The sequence below is a fragment of the Mastigoproctus giganteus genome, chromosome 5, assembly GCF_048544385.1.
Source record: "Mastigoproctus giganteus isolate SK-2022 chromosome 5, ASM4854438v1, whole genome shotgun sequence".
NCBI lineage: Eukaryota > Metazoa > Arthropoda > Arachnida > Uropygi > Thelyphonidae > Mastigoproctus > Mastigoproctus giganteus.
Window position 1 is genome coordinate 217,168,399 of NC_143579.1, and position 18,170 is coordinate 217,186,568.

The following is an 18,170-nucleotide window of genomic DNA, read 5'->3' on the forward strand; positions in this document are numbered from 1 at the left end:
GAAAGTGTAAAGAAATTGAATATCACAACAAACGAAACAACACTAAAAAGATGTATGATGTAATTAAGGACTCCAAAGGGGAAATTTTAACAGAGGAGAACACAACCAAAAAAAGGTGGAAAGAATACTGTGAGCAGCTCTTCCAAGCACCTGCTGGCACTAATGATTTGCCACCCCCTTTTCAAGAGTGTGATCATGAACCAGTACCACTGAAGGAAGAAGTCGAAAAAGCCATCAGAGAACTAACATGTGGCAAGTCACCTGGAATTGATGAAATTCTAGAGGAATTGATTAAAGCTACAGGTGTGATGGACACTGAGTTTTTTCATAAAATTATTGTAAAAATTTGGGAAACGGGACAGTGGCCATCAGGTTGGAAGAAATCAATTTTCATCCCCTTACCAAAAAAAGGAGATCTGAAAATTTGCTCAAATCACAGGACTATTAGTCCTAATTTCTCATGCTAGCAAGATTCTTCTTAAAATCATATTAAACAGAATCTCAAGAAAACTTGAAGAAGAAATGCCAGAAGAGCAAGCAGATTTCAGAAGGGGTAGAGGAACCAGAGATCAAATCTTAAGTCTACAACTGATTATTGAAAAATTCAAAAAATTCAATGTTCCAGTCGTTGTGTTTTAAAAATTATGCAAAAACATTTGATTGTATTCAACATGGGAAACGATGACTATTGTGGGTTTCTCATTCCACATAATCCAGCTGATTAAGCTACTGTTACCAGGAACAGGAAGAAAATGTGAGAACGAACATGGGAAACATGAACTTTTTCACAATAGGTAACTGTGTCAGGCAGGGCTGTATTTTGTCACCTCACTTTTTTTTAATCTTTATGCTGAAAATATCATGCGTGAAGCTTTGGAAGATTTAGAGACTGGCATAAAAATTGGAGGTCTGAAGATAAACAACCTTCGTTATGCAGATGATACTGTGCTAATTTGTAATTCTAAGAATCATCTTAAAGAAACTCAGAGGAGGGTATGTGAAGCAAGTAAGAAAAAAGGATAAAAATAGTGACTGCTCAAATGATGTAAAGAGACAACAGGTGATTGCTAAAATGTTGGTCACTGATCTGATAAAATTATGGAGAGATCATGATCTGCCCCTAAAGACAAAACTGAGAATCATTGATTCGTTAATTTTTCCAGTTTCCACTTATGGATGTGAAGGATGGAATCTGAAAAGAATTGACAGGAAGAAAATTGAGGCATTTGAAATGTGGTGTTACAGGATAATACTGCATATTTCTTACTTGGATCGAAGAACAAATGAGTGGGTATTGAATAAAATTGGCAGGCCTAAAATTCTTCATAGCATCAACAAAAGAAAACTCGAGTTTTTTGGTCATATAGTAAGAAGGGAAAACTTTCTGTTGAAGAATATAATGGAAGGAAAAACCGAGGGGAAGAGGTGCAGAGGAAGACCTGCAACTAGGTGGAAAGATGGGATCAGTGAACTTCTGAGCATGACATTTTGCGATGCCGCTCGTATAGCACACGATCGATGCAATTGGAGGAATTTGTTAGTGGCCACAACAGCTCCTCAGGGAGCTATGTGACTGGAAGAAGAAGAACATATGTTAGTATGTGGTTGGATACAAATGAGTTGTTGGAAACTTTTAACTGATTTGTCTTGAAAGTCATAAACATATTTGTACTATTGGGAAAATACTGCACAAGGAAGATGCCAAATTGGATGGAGCTAACAAGTTTGATTGAACAAAAGGGAAAAAAAAACAAGGGGCAGTTGTCAGAAGCCATTGATTTTACATATTACATTTATAACATTTGTTAGTTATTTTCACTGTGTATCTCCTCTAGCAGATAGTTAGCACAATACAGTGCCATATGCCACTCATTTAGAGGAATTTTAACATTCTCTTCAGTCAAGGCTGTAGTTAGTCAATCTCAGGTGGAGGGAGTAAGATTCCCATCCTGAGTTAAAACATGCAAATCAGCATGTTATTAAGGCCTGAATGCTGTTACAGTAATCCAGGGAAATGTATACTCTATGTGATATTCATTCTTTGTTATATTGGGAGTTTCTATATTTAATTTGTATTTTACTTTTTTTAGAATGAGTTAAAAAAAATTAAAAATTAAGAAAAGGCTGAAAATCAGAAGACTCATGTAAACATATCGTGTTGATAACAATAGCCACTTGTTGCAAACACAGTTTGAATTAAAACAACAAAAAAAAAGACTACTTATTATAAGTTATAGGTTATGCATCCTGTGAATTCTGTAATAGCATTTTTGTAATGATATAATTGAAACAAAAAATATAAGATTAATTTGTTCTTTTACTGTTACATATATTTTTAAACAGAAATGGCTATCATAAGCTAAATCTTTGGGAGCTAGATATCATGTGAGATAATGATGACATCCTAATAGCTCAAAATACTTGAAAAAAAAAGCACTTCCCTGAATATAGCCTAGAATCTGTTTATTAGTAATAGTGTGTAATAGTCATACATTTCACAGATGTTTTCTCCCGTATGCTTCAATGATTGCAACCTTGCTGTTATACATCACAAAAAACACCAAAAAACCAAACTGGCAACCATTGTCAGTTGTCATTGCTGTTTAGAAGATTAGAGGTAAGCCATTTTGAGTTTCTCAAAAGGAAGCATAATTAAATGGGTTTTAGAGATAAAAAAAAAAAAAGAGATAAATCTTGAAAAAATATATTAGACTTTGAAACTGTATTCTGTTCAACTTGAAAACTGATGGCTTGTTATGAAGGATGTTTCTATGTGGTGTCTTTGAGATCTAAGTTTTGTTATTTTATTTTGTGCCGTAATTTTGTCTTTTCCCTAACATACATATATTTCCCTCACAGGCTAATTTAAATGAAGCTTGTCACTTCTTACTTCGTTAATTTTCTGATTTTTTTTTTTTTTTTTTTTTTAAGAAAGTTTATATATTTGATTTTGGGACAAATTAATTTACATAAGGTCATTAATGTCAAACTTTAATAGAACCTGTCAAATAAGGGAAAAGTTTAAATCTGAAGATAGTAAAATTGACATGCAGTGGTACATAATACCTTCTATATTTTATTATAAGATTAAAAATATTGAAATATGGGCAGATTTTTTTTTTTCTGTTTGTTTTCAGAATCAATTATGATCATTTGGTGATCCTAATTGATTGTGAATCTGGTAATTTTCTTTGAATGTTAATCTTTTTTTCCCTTTTGTGATTTTTGAAAATGCTTTCAGGCATGTGGAGATGCTAAGTCAAAACCAGCTTTCTTGTCAGACAAAAGCCTAGAATCTGCCATCAAACATGTGGTACGCAGGTTTCCTAATATTGATACACGAGGAAGTAGTGTAAGTGGATAATATTTTTCTTTTATAAGAATGGCTAATTGTGTACTTTATTTAGATTTTTCATTTAATTAGTTATCATACCTTTCTATAAAATACTGTTCATGTTGGATGTAGTACATTTAATTTCACTCAGAGATGAAGTTGCACTGCTAATGATAATTATAGATTCTATTGATCATTGTTCTTATTAGTTATATCATAGGTCTGGTATGATTCATTCCATTGCTAATAGTAATATTCACCATATAGTGCTAGAAAGCCACAAGCTTTTGCTGCACTGGTAAAGTAAATAAAAAAAATACAAATTATGTGCTTCCTTCCTCACATAGGTAGCTATCCAGTTGGCCTTTTCTTAGGCAGCTTGTTCCAGCAATCAGCAGCTTGCTGGCTAAAAGAAATCTATTGAGTTATATTCATAAATTATTAAACTGTGTTAATAAGAAAATTATCTGATTTTCCTTCCTTAAATACTGTGAAGTTTTTAATAAATATTTTTTATATTTTTATCTTTTGCAGAGTCAGCTTAATCCTGTATATAATATTCGCCAAGAAATCATGAAGTCATTGTCATTATATTATTATACATTTGTGGATTTATTAGATTTTAAAGTAAGTTTTGCTTTCAAATAATAATGTTTTTTAAATTTTTTTTCTCATCCAGATGATTTACTGTAGAGAGAGAGAGAGAGAGAGAGAGAGAGAGAGAGGAACAAGAATCAACTACTTTATCCACAAATCAGTAGGTTCCAGCTGAATGTTAGTAATAGTCAAAATTCTACATTCTCTCGCTCTCTTGTGCGCGTGTGCACACACACACACACACTGCATTTTTGGCCTGAATCATCATCATCTTCAGCCATTGTCAATCCACTGCACGATGAAGGCCTCCTCACACATTTCCAGCAACTGTGGTCTTGTGCTTTCTGTTGCCATTATACATCAACAAATTTCACAATTTCATCGATCCACCTCATCTTTGTTCTTTTTCTTGGGCATTTAGAGTCAAGTAGTAATCATTCCAAAATTCATTTGGTTTGTCTATCGTCAATTCTTCTTGATATGTGACCTACTCATTTCCATTTTAAATGCTTTGTTCTTTCAATAATGTCACAGACCTTGGTTTTTTGGTGAATCCATACACATATTTTTTGGTCTCTTTTGGTTATGTTCAAAATTCTGCACTCCATACTTTGTGTGACCCTCAGTCTTTGTAAAGCTTTGGCATTCAATGTCCATGTTCCACAACCATATATTGGGCAGGGAGGATACATTGATCAAAAACTTTTTGTTCGAGACTGAGTGGCAAGTTTGTCTTGAAGACTACATTAAGCATTCTAAATGCTTGCCATCCCAATTTTATGCACTTCAATTTCTATCTGTTGAAATTTATCATCCAAGGTAAACATACCTTTCCACTTCTGGTTCTAGTCCATTGGCCATGATTTTCTTTGGTCTGGTAAATTTGTTGTACATAAGCTGTGTTTTCTTGATATTTGTCTGCAAACCGAACTTCTTGTTTTCATGCTGCAGTTCTTCAATGTTTTGCTGCAATTCTTCCCTATCATTGGCAAAGAGAATGATATCACCTGCGAATTGTAAGTGATTTAGGTAATCTCTGTTTGTCTTCAGTCCTTTATTATCCCAATTTAGCTCGCAAAAAAGTTTCTTCTAAACAAGGAGAAAATAGTTTTGGAGAGATTGAGGCAATCTCCTGGCAGATGCCTTTTTCTATGTTGATCTAAACTTTATCATTGTTGACCTGTATTGATGTAGGTCAACAATGATAAATCCTCTTCATATATTAATTGGAGAATATTGATATAAGCTCTGCCTGTTATTGCATTGATTATTGCTTATTTTGTGACTGAGTCGAATGCTTTTTCAAATCGATGAAGGCTCTTCATAATGGAAAGTTCTATTCATTGTGCCGCTCTGACTTGCTGCACTGTTTAGATGTGATCCATTGAACTAAAGGTGCTTCTAAAACTTGCTTGTTCTTTGGGTTGTGCTGCATCAAGTATTGTGCCTATTCTTCTTAAAAGTACCTTTATGAAAACCTTTCAGACAACTGGCAGTAGGCTTATTGGTTAGTATTTTAAATCTGCCTTGTCAACTTTTTTTTTTTATGCAGTAGAATTGCTTCTGTATTTTTCCATGCTACAGGTACTTTATTAAATAGAAGGCATTTTGAAAATAGTTTGGCTAGAACTTATGTACCAGCTGGCCTCCAGCTTTCAACATTTCAACAGTGAATTTATCGAGTTCTGCTGCTTTACCATTTTTCATTGATTTTATAGCGGCTACTTCTACCAGAATTTCTGGTACAGCTTTTGCATCTGGTGTTGAATCCAGTTGTTGTCCTTTATCCTTATAAAGATTTGAATAAAATTCTTCCACTCGCTTTAGTATTTGTTGTTATGCCATCCTCAAACTTCAAAGCAAACATTTGACTCTTGTTTGTAACCATTTTTGTTTTGTTTTCTTTAGCCCTTGATTTTCTTCTAGTGTTCTTCTGACGAGATCAGCATTGAACTTGTGCATTTCTTCTTTTATGTGCTTTCTTTTGGTCTTGCACCTTTCTACATATTGTGCCTTGTTTTTTTGTTACCATTTTGTTTCATTTCGTCACTTTTTTCAATGCTGCAATTGATTCTTTTGATATTCTGTTGGTTTTTCTTTTTTACAGTAGGTGCAAAGGCATAGGCAGTATCTACAATAATCTCAATGACTTTGTCATTGTCAAATGAAATATCTGTGTCAGTAGGGTCTTGCAGCACATGAAAATGATTGGCCAGTTCTAATTTAACCCAAGCACGGTACTAAGTACTATAGGTTCTAATACCTCTCGTGTTTGGGGTTCACATAAAAAAAAAAAAAAAAAAATTAAAAGTTTTGACAATTTTTCATAGTTGGTTAGTGTTGATCTTCTTCACTTTAATTGACTTGACCAATTTTTTCATTCTTTTTTGCAATCAATTTTGATTTTTGCTCTCAATAACCGATGGTCGCTTCCAACATTAAAGTGGTTCAGGACTGAGCAATTCAGTGAATATCATTTTACTGTTTTGTCAGTATACAGTCAATTTTGCTAGTATTTCCCAGGGGGCTCCTCCATGTCCATTTTCATTGGGCCTTTTTCTTGAGGCGCCTCCATAGCCAGGTAGGCAGGAGCAGCAGTGCATAGCACACACTTCTTGATTAGACTGGGGTTCGAGCTCGTGATCACCAAATACAGGGAATGCAGAAAGGTCAAGGAATGACCACTGCATATCTTCGGAGCAATATGGCTTTAGTTGCTAATGCTCCTAAAAACCAAACAACAAACTTTTTCTTGAAGAATAAGTTCATGATGAACAAATTTTGTTCCTCTGCAAATTCATTTAGTGGACTGCTTCTATCATCTCTTTTTCCAGTTCCATATGGGCCGACAGATCTTTCCCCATTTTGGACCTTACTAATTCCCATTGAAATCACCCATTAAAATTTTATAGTGGTGGTTGCCCTGCTTATAAAGGGGCAATACATCTTCATAAAATTCTTCATCTTCATTGTTACTATGGCTACATAAGCTTGGATAATTTGAAGAGAATAGCGAATATTTAGCTTAATAGCATAGCAAGCAATTCTTTCAGTAATACTTTTATGGTTGGATCTGTGAGTCTTTTGTTGATCAGGAACCCAATTCCACCACGCTGCCCATTATTTGTTCCTTTGTAGTACAGCCAACATCCGTCTTCTAGTTTGACCAAATCTTCACCTTTTCTTCAAACCTCACATAAACCGATGATGTCCCAATTGATGTTTTTCTGCTCTTGTAATAGTTCTTCTAGGCATGAGTGTGTACTCATAGGCCAGATGTTAAGCGTTCCAATGTTTAAAGTACAAAGGCAGCCTGATCGAGCCCTGTGATTCTTAGCACCCGCTGCCATTGAGCAGCTCTTCCTGCTACCTTAGGTAGTAGCTTGTAGGCTTCTGGGGAATGAGGGCCATTTATTTTGTTGTGAAGCCACATTGAGGGAATGGATCATAATATGCCATGCTGGTAGATTTTGAATCGATTTAGTCTGGCCTGAATATTTCCTGTAATATCATCTGTTCTTAAAATAAATTTCAGAGCATAAAAATGCCAGTTATTTATTCAATCTTATTTTGGAAATAGGTTGCTTTGAGGGAAAGAAACATCTGGAGGAATTATACTTTATAAGAGAATTATTAGAATATCATAGCATGCAGTAATATGAAAGTTAAATGAAAATTAATTTTAAGGCTGCTCCTAATTATAGTACATCTACATATTAAAAATTGTTTGGAAACTTATCTAAGGTGAGCTTCCCTTTTATTAATAGCAGGTTATGTCATTCATTTAAATTGATTATATAGAAGTAGCATACCTTAATTTTGGTATTACATTGTTTTAGAAATACTTAGACCATAATAAAATTATTCTCCTTTCTTCCTTTCTCAGTTATCTCTTTGTATTCTATGATGTTATTTATGAGAGATGATCAAAAGCTAAAAGAGAACATGGCTTAAAAAAATGAACTTCATTTTCAAAAATTTCATGGAACATTCCATCAGAGTAACTCTTATACAATTCATTGAAGAGTGATGGAGCAACTTCTGCTTGCAGTATATCTTGCATTGTCTGAAATTCTTGGTTTCTGCATAGCTCCTTCATCTTGTTAGACAAATCAAAGTTACAAGGATTCAAATTATTAGTGATTACAGTTCTTGTTCAAAGAAGGTATTACTGCAGTAACACCTACACAGCACCAGCCACATGGCACCTTGCATTATCATGCAAGATCTAAAAATATTTCTTGACTAAATGTCTAAGAGTATGAAAGAGATTGTTTATGCATGGATAATGCACTTCCATCATTTCTACTACCCAGGTAGCATGCATGCATTGTTTAATTATATCTCATATTGTGAATGCACACCCACCGATGAGTAATCCAACAAGCTTCTAAACAGTGCCATCTGGGTAGTGGTGGTATCTGCCGAGAATAAGCAACATTAGTCTTCTCCACTGGTGAAGCGTTACTTATTCAAAGTAGTGCAATACCTCGGCAACTCATTGTGAAGGTATTCACAATATGAGATATAATTAAATGATGCATGCATACTACCTGGGTAGTAGAAATGATGGAAGTGCATTACCCATGCATAAACAACCTATAATGATGCCATCCTGTATGTTGGGTTATTCTTTCAAAATTTGCATATTGTTGCTGAACACAACCTGCATCATCAGCCAGTTGCTGCACTGTTCATTGCCTATCAGTGTCCATTAACAAGGTAATAATGTTGTGCTCATCATTGGATGGATATTCAGATATGATTTATAAATATTCTGTGGAGCAATGTCACTATGCGGCAGTTAAAAAATATATAACATATCATATAAATCAAATAAAATATGACTGTAATTAAAATCTGGAGGTATACAAAAAAATAAAAAGGATAAATTAAATAAAAGAAATAAAAACTAAATTCATGTCTTGACACAGATTTTGACAATACATATCGTCGAAAGCTGCAAAAAAATAGTTTCACAGCCATATTTTTTTAGATCTGAACTGTAGAAACAAGATTTGGGGCAGCTACATTATTTATCTTGTGGTGAGGGTTCAAAGCAGTTCCCATCATTATTAGCAAATGTATAATTTATGCCCCCCCCCCTCTTGTACTTGCCTTCCATTGATGCACGTCACGTTGCAGCACAAGCAAATGTGACTTTCTCAGTGGTGACACTGCAGATATTTTCATAACTGATAATAGTAGTAGAGTGGGAGTTTATATGGTGTACTTCCTGCCACAAGCATTCAACTATTGCTGAACTAAAATTATCCTTATATATGGCATCCAAAGGGTTCCCCCAGATAATTCTTGAGATGTCTTTTCACCTCACCAATATAACTTGCATCACATTCCAAACACTCAAATTAAAATTCGGTTGAGTAGTATTGAAATATAACACCTTAATCTTGTATATCTTTGCAGGGGAGGATTTTACTGAGGGGAAAATAAGATGAATTTTTTGATAGGTATTGAATTGCCTGCATTGAATATTATATTGCTTCAGTACCCTAGCTGTTGTTAGTATTTGATAGAATGAGATGCAAGCTACACCAGCATTGCAGAAATAATCTTTCTGTGAAACCCAGTGAGTTGCAAAAACCTTGTACTTATCGAGGATCCATTTCTAGGGAACCACACACCAGACACACCCCACTTATCTCTTGCTGTCTGTGTCACTGCAATGTGACTAGACCTTGGCTTTCAACATATATGTAGTGCCAGTGCATAACAAATAGCATAATCGATAAACTGACCTGCACTCATAGGTTTTCAATATACCATGATAAGCAACTACAGATGAGTCCTATACACCAGCCATTCAAAGAAGTGGTAGGAACCCGTGATATTGTTTTGAAAGCAAATTTTATGTGACTGGACAGATTTGGCTATTTTACAAATGACTTAATCATCTCTTTCTGTTCTTTGGGATTTACCAGGAAAACATCATTAATAAACTAATATTAGTAGTGGAAAAATAAAGCAAGAAACCAAGTTTAAACAGCATTACTCCTCACCCACAACACACACACACACCCCACTTCATTTGTCCAATACATTTTTTACAAACTTATCCACATTCACAACAATGGGTGGAAGTAAGTATTAAATACTTCAATCAGGTTTTCTCATAGGCACCTAGTTTCCAGATGCTGAAATTTATAGAACTTAAATCTTTCTTAGTAAGAGTACTCTTTTGTACCCTTGACTAACCTTGTTTGCTATTCTCTGCACCCATTTCAATAGTTTTACATCCTTTCTAAAATGAGGCTTCCAAACCTGTGTGCAGTACTTAAAATGCAGACCAAACCATTGCCTTATATGACAGGATAGTCACTTCTTTACAAAAGTCCAGGCCACTGGCATATTGTACAAACATTATATTGGAATTAAGGAAGTCTGTATTTCCTACCATTGGTGGAATAACCTCAGCAGTGAATTTAGTCAGCCTCTATATGCAGGAGCCAATGCAGGATAAGATGAAGTACAAGGGTATGTTGTTTTGTGCAATTTGGAGAGGCCATACCATTGCGATAGCTGATGCCCCATAGCATGGATACTCCAGCAAGTATCTTGCAATTGTGAACCTGTCCCACATGTCTTGTTTTAGACAGCATCTTAAATAAATATCTGTATTTAAGAGGCTGTCGCTAAAAGAAAATGTGGTCGAGAAAGACAGTATGTATTGTCAAAAGTTACCTGTGTTGTAACATTATTTTAGTTTTTACTTGTTTTATTTATACTTTTTTTCCCCTTATACTTCTGAATTTTAATTGCACATAGTCATTTTGTTGTATTTTATTTTAATTATTTGATATTTTATATATACAGTGGATTCCAGTTGTTTGGGCCACTGGTTAATCGGGGCAGCCGTGTATTCGGGATAAATTTTAAAGACCAGTACCTAATCGAGAAAATAGCCAGGGTTTTCTTAGCTCAACTGGGACAGGATGCCATTTAATTGGGGTAGGAGACCGCAGCACTTGAGATTACCCTACGATTGGCTCCGACCAGACCACATGGTATGGTCAGATATAACAATTAGCAGTCCTCTGTTTATTGGGCATTTTCTGTTAATGCAATCCATTATAAACGGATAGTAAACTTGATCTTATTGAATTTGCGATAATACCAACAGCTGGAATTCTGTGGGTTTTTACATTATTATGGTGAAATGTGTTTCCCCTTCCATGAAATCTTCAATCATATAAAAAAGTAAATTTTCAGAATCTTCTCTTCATTCCTATTTTTAAGCTTTCTAACTTGTTACTCCGTTCTCACTTCCGCGTGTCGTGTTACTTGTAATTTGTGCATGCCACGTTCTTTGTTATTGATTGCTTATCTTTTTTACTGTTTTAAATTTTAACCCCATCCCAAATGTCAGTAAACAGAAATATAAACTAGTTAGTATATACATATTACAGTACGTATTAATTAAGCTATGCATGTAAGCATAAATTTATTTTTATTTTGCTAACCCGTGGAAAATATTCTTCCGATTTTTACTTATCATTTAATTTTTTAATTGGTAAGATAATAAAGTGTAAATTTGCGCTTAATATATCTTTACTTTTATAGCCTGTGGATAATATTCCTCCTATTTTTGCTAATTAGAATTGCTGTTTAATAGAATGAAAATTCAATTCACAAACGTGATCACAATGACTGGGCCTTACTACATATCATATAGTGAACGGTATTTTACTGTGGTGAGTCCATCGTAACATCATTTGATCGTACAGAAAATCATTCGTAAAGTGGGTGGGTCCACTGTATTTTTAACTATTTACATGAAACTTCGCATAATTGGGGCAGCCACTTAATCGGGCCAAAATGCACTAGTCCCAAATAACTGGAATCCACTGTATTTAATTTTAATTACTGCATAATAGCAATCACAGTTCGGAAAATGAAACTTTCCCTTTTTTATTCTTAATAACTGTTATTTCCTTGGCTACTTCCCAAACCAAAGTGCTGTGGTCACTGCTGACTAATGGCTCCTTAACTTGAAGATTTTTGAAGGCAGATGAATCTTTAGTAATGGCCAAGTCAAGAATATTGATCTCCTTGGCATCCTAACAAGTTGATGTAGAAAGGAGCCATAGAGATGGCTGAATAATCAACTTCTTCCAGGTGAGTGTTCTCTCTGTAAGTCCCAATTTAAAATAACTGAGTAAGGGAAAAATAAATATATTGCTTTCACATGTGTATATTGTTATGAAAGAAAAAAGTTTACATTGAGAGTGAACTCTGAATAATTTCCTCTCTTTATTCAGAATTCATGAAACATATTCATTTCTGCCTATAAAACAAAACTACAGTATATTTACAATAGTAGTATTACTGCAGTGGCAATTTACAATAAATGAATAATATTGAAACAGTTCAGGTCTGCAGCTCTTCTGTACAGTATGTTGCTATGCTCTCTCTCTCTCTCTCTCTCTCTCTCTCTCTCTCTCTCTCTCTCTCTCTCTCTCTCTCTCTCTCTCTCTCTCTCTCTCTCTCTCTCCCTCCCTCCATCCCTCCCTCCCTCCCTCCCTTTTGGTTGTCAGATATGGAATGATTTCTGGTGGGAGAATAATTTTTTTTTCCTAACATTTTTTCTGTATCATTGTGTAACCAGTGGCTTGAAATGAAACTATCAGTAGCATTCAGTGATTCGTACCATGCACCAGGAGTGATCATCTGCTCACTTGTGGTGTACAGCAGTTAGCACCTAAACAGCAAAGAATATGCTCTAATAAAGTTGTGCACAAAAACAATACTCATTTTATATTCAAATGCAAAAAAGGGAAAAAAAATTATTCTCCCAGAAATTCAAGTAACTTTACAGAAAAAATTCAGGCATACATATGGGAGTTGCATTGTACATGAGTTGGAATAATCCTCATTTTTGTACATAGCTGTAAGCAAACTATGTTTGCTATAAAATGCATCAGTCTCATATTGCAAGTTGCCACAATTCGACCCAGTTCTGTACTTCAAATAAATACAGTGCTTTTTAAGAAGTTATGTTGATATTTTTATTTGTAATGCATTATCTTCAGATTAATGAAACTGTTCAAATAAACTGCAGTGCTCCATGAGAAGAAATGGAGTTTTTTTGAGCACATGTGATTTTCTTGTCTCTGAAAAGACATTTGACAATTTTTGTCATCATTCTTCTGTTTGAAAAGTTATTTTTTTTTGTTGGAGATTTGTATGTCACCCTTTTAATAAAGAAGTGGCACACAAATCTCTGACAAAAAAAAAGTTATTTCATTCTTACTTAATACTCAGTAAGCAGTTGGAGTATTCCATTAAATGAGACATTACTATGCAACATTGGAGAGTCCAATCATACTCAGAATTTCAATATCTTCTAGTAACAGTCAGATTATTAGTTTGTTAATTAAAAATTCTGCTTATAAATGGGATGTCATCACAACATCATGCAGCCGTTGACAAAAGGGAGAATCACTGCTGCTCTTTTGTGAAAAAAGTTGTTGGAACAGTTGCTGATCTGTTCATGCCCAAAATTATGCCAAAAGGAAATGCATTGTGGATTCTCTTCGAGACCATCTAAGGAAGTCTCATAGGTAAGATTCATTATGCTAAATGGTAAAGAGTGTATGTATCACCAGCTTGTGCTAAATGCTAAAGAGTGTCGGTATTGCCAACTTGCACTAAATGTAAAAAATGTTTGTATAATCACCAGCTAACATTGAATGCTAAAGAATGTATCATCCCTAATCACTAAATGAAGATCAAACTTGTGGGTTTAGACTTTCATTGAAATTCCTCAGCGTTTAAAAATTGTATGCAAGTATGTGTTCAGTTTCCAACTCGGGAATCTTTTGGTCAACTGACAGGTCAATTTTCAGCTGTAATGCTTGGACTCATATTCACATTAAATATACATAGTATATTTAATGTGAATTAAATGTGAATTAAGTGTAGTACTATGTGAAGTATATATAATTCACATAGTACTACTATCCAAGAGTCATCTTAAATTGCTAATATCATATTATACAAAAAAGCATCATCAGTGTGAGAAGTCCAAGCCTTGCTGAACAAAAGTTGACAGTCACTGGAGGGACCAAAGTATCCCCAAGGTAATTGAATACAGAGATATGCGTGGTTTTTAAATTATTTCAGTGCCTGTGTTGAAATATGACCCTGCAACCTTTATATTCCTTAGCTTGTTTTCTCTTAATCATTTTTTGATCTGATGGAGCAGCATTCTGGTTTAATGCAGGTAAATTATCCCACTTGTGTTTATTGCGATACTAAAAATCCCCATATCACATTTACTCAGGAGCTGAATGTTGCTGAGATATGTGGATTGGATATGGTTTCTGGTGGCATCAATCAAACGTTTTCTTTTTTGCTGATGATTATTTGGGAAAGTTATTTCTAATTATGTTCAAAATGAGACAATTCTAGATACTTTGACTTTAAGAGGATAAATTCCTATCATATTTTCTTTATGTAAGAATGGTTTTTCATGAGAAGTTCATATGATGTTTAATTGGTCACAAGAATTACATTGTTGCAATGCTCTGAACACTGGATCTACTTCTTGCAGTTTCCTTTATTGTGAAAATAATTTCAAACAAACTAAACCATCCTGAACCAAAAGAATTTATGATTCTTTTGGTTCAGGATGATATTTCAGTTGATAGGTTTGTGTCCTTAAAATTTCAGCAGGATAAAGAGATGCATAATGGCACTTTCTTTTAAACATTTTTGATATTGTGGTTAAGCTAATCATATGCTATAGGTTTTAACTGATATGCTTTGTTGAAAGCAAAGAGTCTTCAACAAATAATGTTACTGAAGGAATCTAAAAACTTCTAGATAGATGAAATTTTGGAGAATTTGTGATAACTCTATTTGTTGTGTGCCTTTTATCAAAATATTACTAAAAAAATTAGGCTGACAGCAGACCAAGAACATTTAAATATTAAATATTTACAATTTTAAAAAGTAGCATATCTGCTGGCTGTAGATATTACTATAATTAAATATATTACGGTGACTCCTTCTAAACTTAACTAGTTACTTAAATAAGAATAATTATTAGTTTTTAGCAGTTGTCCTGAAAGAGTGACAAAAATTGTATTTATATTAAAGTTTTCCATATGACAAACTGTAGCTTTATAATCTATAAAAGAGTATTAAAAAAAACCTGTTCTTGTTTTCTTTTTGCCCCTTAATGTCAAACAGGATCATGTATGTGAATTGTTAACAACAATGGATGCCTGCCAACTTCAATTAGATATTGTAAGTAAAGTATTTATATAAAATATATGTATAAAATATTTATATATATTTTGTTAATTGTAACATGTAAATTAAATCAAAGTTAGTGGCTGAGAAGTTTTATCCAATGATTTATTAAAATTCCTTTTTGAAATTTTATTTCATTTGATTTTATCAGTTCACTTCAAAAGGTATTAATTTAGTGAAATTAATTAATGTTTGCAAATATTCCTAATAAGCAACTTTTGTTCCTCATCATTGCTCTGGCACAGTGACATAGGTTTTTATTTGGCAAATATGTTATCATTAACTACTACACCCTGCATCAATCACTTGGTTACATTCGGCTAATAAGTAGAATATCCCTGATTAGCATCAAAACACCATTTTCAGACTATCCTTAGGAAAACTCTTTCTATAATATGCCTACAAATGTTTCCTCTGTGGAATTAGCTTATACCAAACAGTCATCTCTGGAATTCAGCAAATACAGCTGCTATACATACATATTTTTTGTGGTAGGAAGTAATGCATAAGCAATGCTTACCAGCAAAGTATCATCTTGCCTCCCCCTTTAAATGACAAGATTCTATATATGCACAGAAATAAGAACCAACATCCAGATTAAGTAATGATTGTGCAGCTGAACAAATTGTTTAATACTTATCTTATCATGTGATTAGCCAAATGAAGAAAAACTCTCTCAGATTTTATATATCCAGATGAGTTCTTTATATGAGCAGTAAGTGTCCTGTGACTTTCTATCATAACATCTGGAGGTGGTTTCTGATGTCATTCTTAATGAAAAATGTTATATCACTATGGATACAATTTTCAGTAGTTATGGATCTGTGGTTCATGTATCCATACACACCAGTAGCACATCAGCTAAAAGTGATACCAGGTCATTCTGTATCATGACAGAAGTAGCTGTAGGCTTTCCTTTACATTTTCTAATGTGTAGTATTCAGATATACATTTTATGTACAGGTTTGCCAATCATAACACCAATTCTGCCACCATGGAATATCAGTAACAAATACTTGTTCAGCTGGGACTCTTCAACGGTGAAGAATTCTAGTTGGTATGTTATTCTGGGATTACTGCTACCCATATGCAATACCTTGAATTTGCCACTGTTAAACTTCAATTGCCTTTTCTCAGATATCAAAAACAACGAGTCCAGCATTGAAACCTGGGAGACTCCACTAATAACATTAGTCCAAAAAAAAAACAGTGCCCATTGATAACCACACTGTCTTCTCCTGCTCAACCATCCCTTTATCCATAGCAGTAATGTGTCCCTAATGCCACACTGCTCCAATTGTACAGCATTGTGTTATGTGCAACAGTGTCAATAATTTTTTGCATCCAGTTCCTTCACTGTTGTTTCATAGTATCCAATGATCAGATAAGTCCATGCTGTGGCTGCTACATAACTACATTCCTGTCGGAATGATTCTGCATTGAATCTTTAACCATTGACTCTATTTTTCCTGGTACAGAAGTCAAGCATACAGATCTGCAATTACTCACTTCACTCTTTGACTCTCCCTTTTGTGAATTGGAATTACATTTGCATATTTCCAGTTCATAAAGACCTCTCCTGAATCCAAGGATGCTCTCATAATTGTGGCTGAAGGTTTTCCAACCTCTTTTGCTGCCTCTCTCTCTCTCTCTCTCTCTCTCTCTCTCTCTCTCTCTCTCTCTCTCTCTCTCTCTCTCTCTCTCTCTCTCTCTCTCACACAGTATAATTGGACAGATCCCAAAATGCCTTATTTACGTTTAGCTTCAACAATTTTCCTTCCACTTTCTTCCCCACTATCACAAAATCATTTAGCTCCCTGTAATTTGATGTACTTCCAGCATTTGATCTGTGATATGCTTCTGGCATCCTCATCTCTGGGGATGCCAGAAGCACATCCCCAGAAAAAAATTGTGTGTGAACATGTATGCAAAATATCTATTCAGAATCATCAACTGTTATACCATTCACATCTAGTTGACCAATGTGATTCATCCCTTTCTTTATAATGTTTACATAAGTAAAGGCCGACCGGGCTAGCCAGGTGAGTAAAGAAGTGCCTGCCTGGCAACCCAAAGGTTGCGGGTTCGAATCCTGCCTCGGGCTTGGATCAGAGTAAAATGCAAAAACTTTTGGGAGGTGCATTATGGCCACAGAAGCCGATGTGCCAACAACTAACAAAAAAAAAAAAAAAAAAAACTAAAGAAAATTTTTGCTATTTTTCTTTGAATTCTTTGTGAGAGACCTCTCAGCGAAGAGACTCCAGAAAATTTTATTTCACCATTCTAAACTATTAACTGTCATAAATTGGTAGAACTTTCACTCCTTTTTTTAGAATATATGTTTAAAATTTTTAGAACAGTTAGTTTTGTTTATGTTTTTATTTTAATATGCAGTTCAACCTGCTAAATTAATTTTGTGTTGCTATCTGATAACAGTGTATTCTTAATTATTAATTTTTCTGTTCTAATTTAATAATCTTAGAAATCTAAAAAGCAAAAGTTTTTAGTTTCATTATTTTTGACATCTCTAAATTTCATAGTCTACTCTAAATTACAAATTTTTCATTTCATCCACGTCTAGACTGTAAATTTTGATCTGACCAAACACTATTTGGATCTGATAACAATCTACATGTCGCTTATGATTTTGTTGTCCCGAGTAGAAGACCGCAAGGCTGTGTTAGGATTGTTTAACACAGCCCATGAAATGACACATGGTCATAGGTGAGTAGCTAGATTTACTCATTATTTAACATATGTAATACCTAAAAAACAAGCTTTAATTTTTGATTTAAATTTTTTAATGATTGCTCTTTAGTATGGTGGTGGCCGTCTTGTTTCAATATGATGGTTCAGAACAGAGGTGTAGTCAGGAACAGAGAAACTGAAGTATGAGTACCACATGCTACCTTAATCCTGTTTTGTGTGATCTGTGAACAGTTCTCACTCATTCATAAAAATA

General features: G+C 34.2%; 1 protein-coding gene across 5 annotated transcripts in view; it reads left to right on the top strand.

Moving 5' to 3' along the window:
- The window catches only part of Hem (Nck associated protein 1 Hem), a 244,909-nt gene that overhangs the window by 31,176 nt on the left and 195,563 nt on the right, over nucleotides 1-18,170 (top strand). For all 5 annotated transcript variants that reach the window (XM_090373716.1, XM_090373719.1, XM_090373718.1 and 2 more), the window contains exons 2-5: nucleotides 3,242-3,352; nucleotides 3,869-3,961; nucleotides 15,146-15,202; nucleotides 17,790-17,932. In XM_090373716.1, coding sequence (XP_090229842.1) covers nucleotides 3,242-3,352; nucleotides 3,869-3,961; nucleotides 15,146-15,202; nucleotides 17,790-17,932 — 404 coding nt within the window. The remainder of the gene's footprint in view (nucleotides 1-3,241; nucleotides 3,353-3,868; nucleotides 3,962-15,145; nucleotides 15,203-17,789; nucleotides 17,933-18,170) is intronic.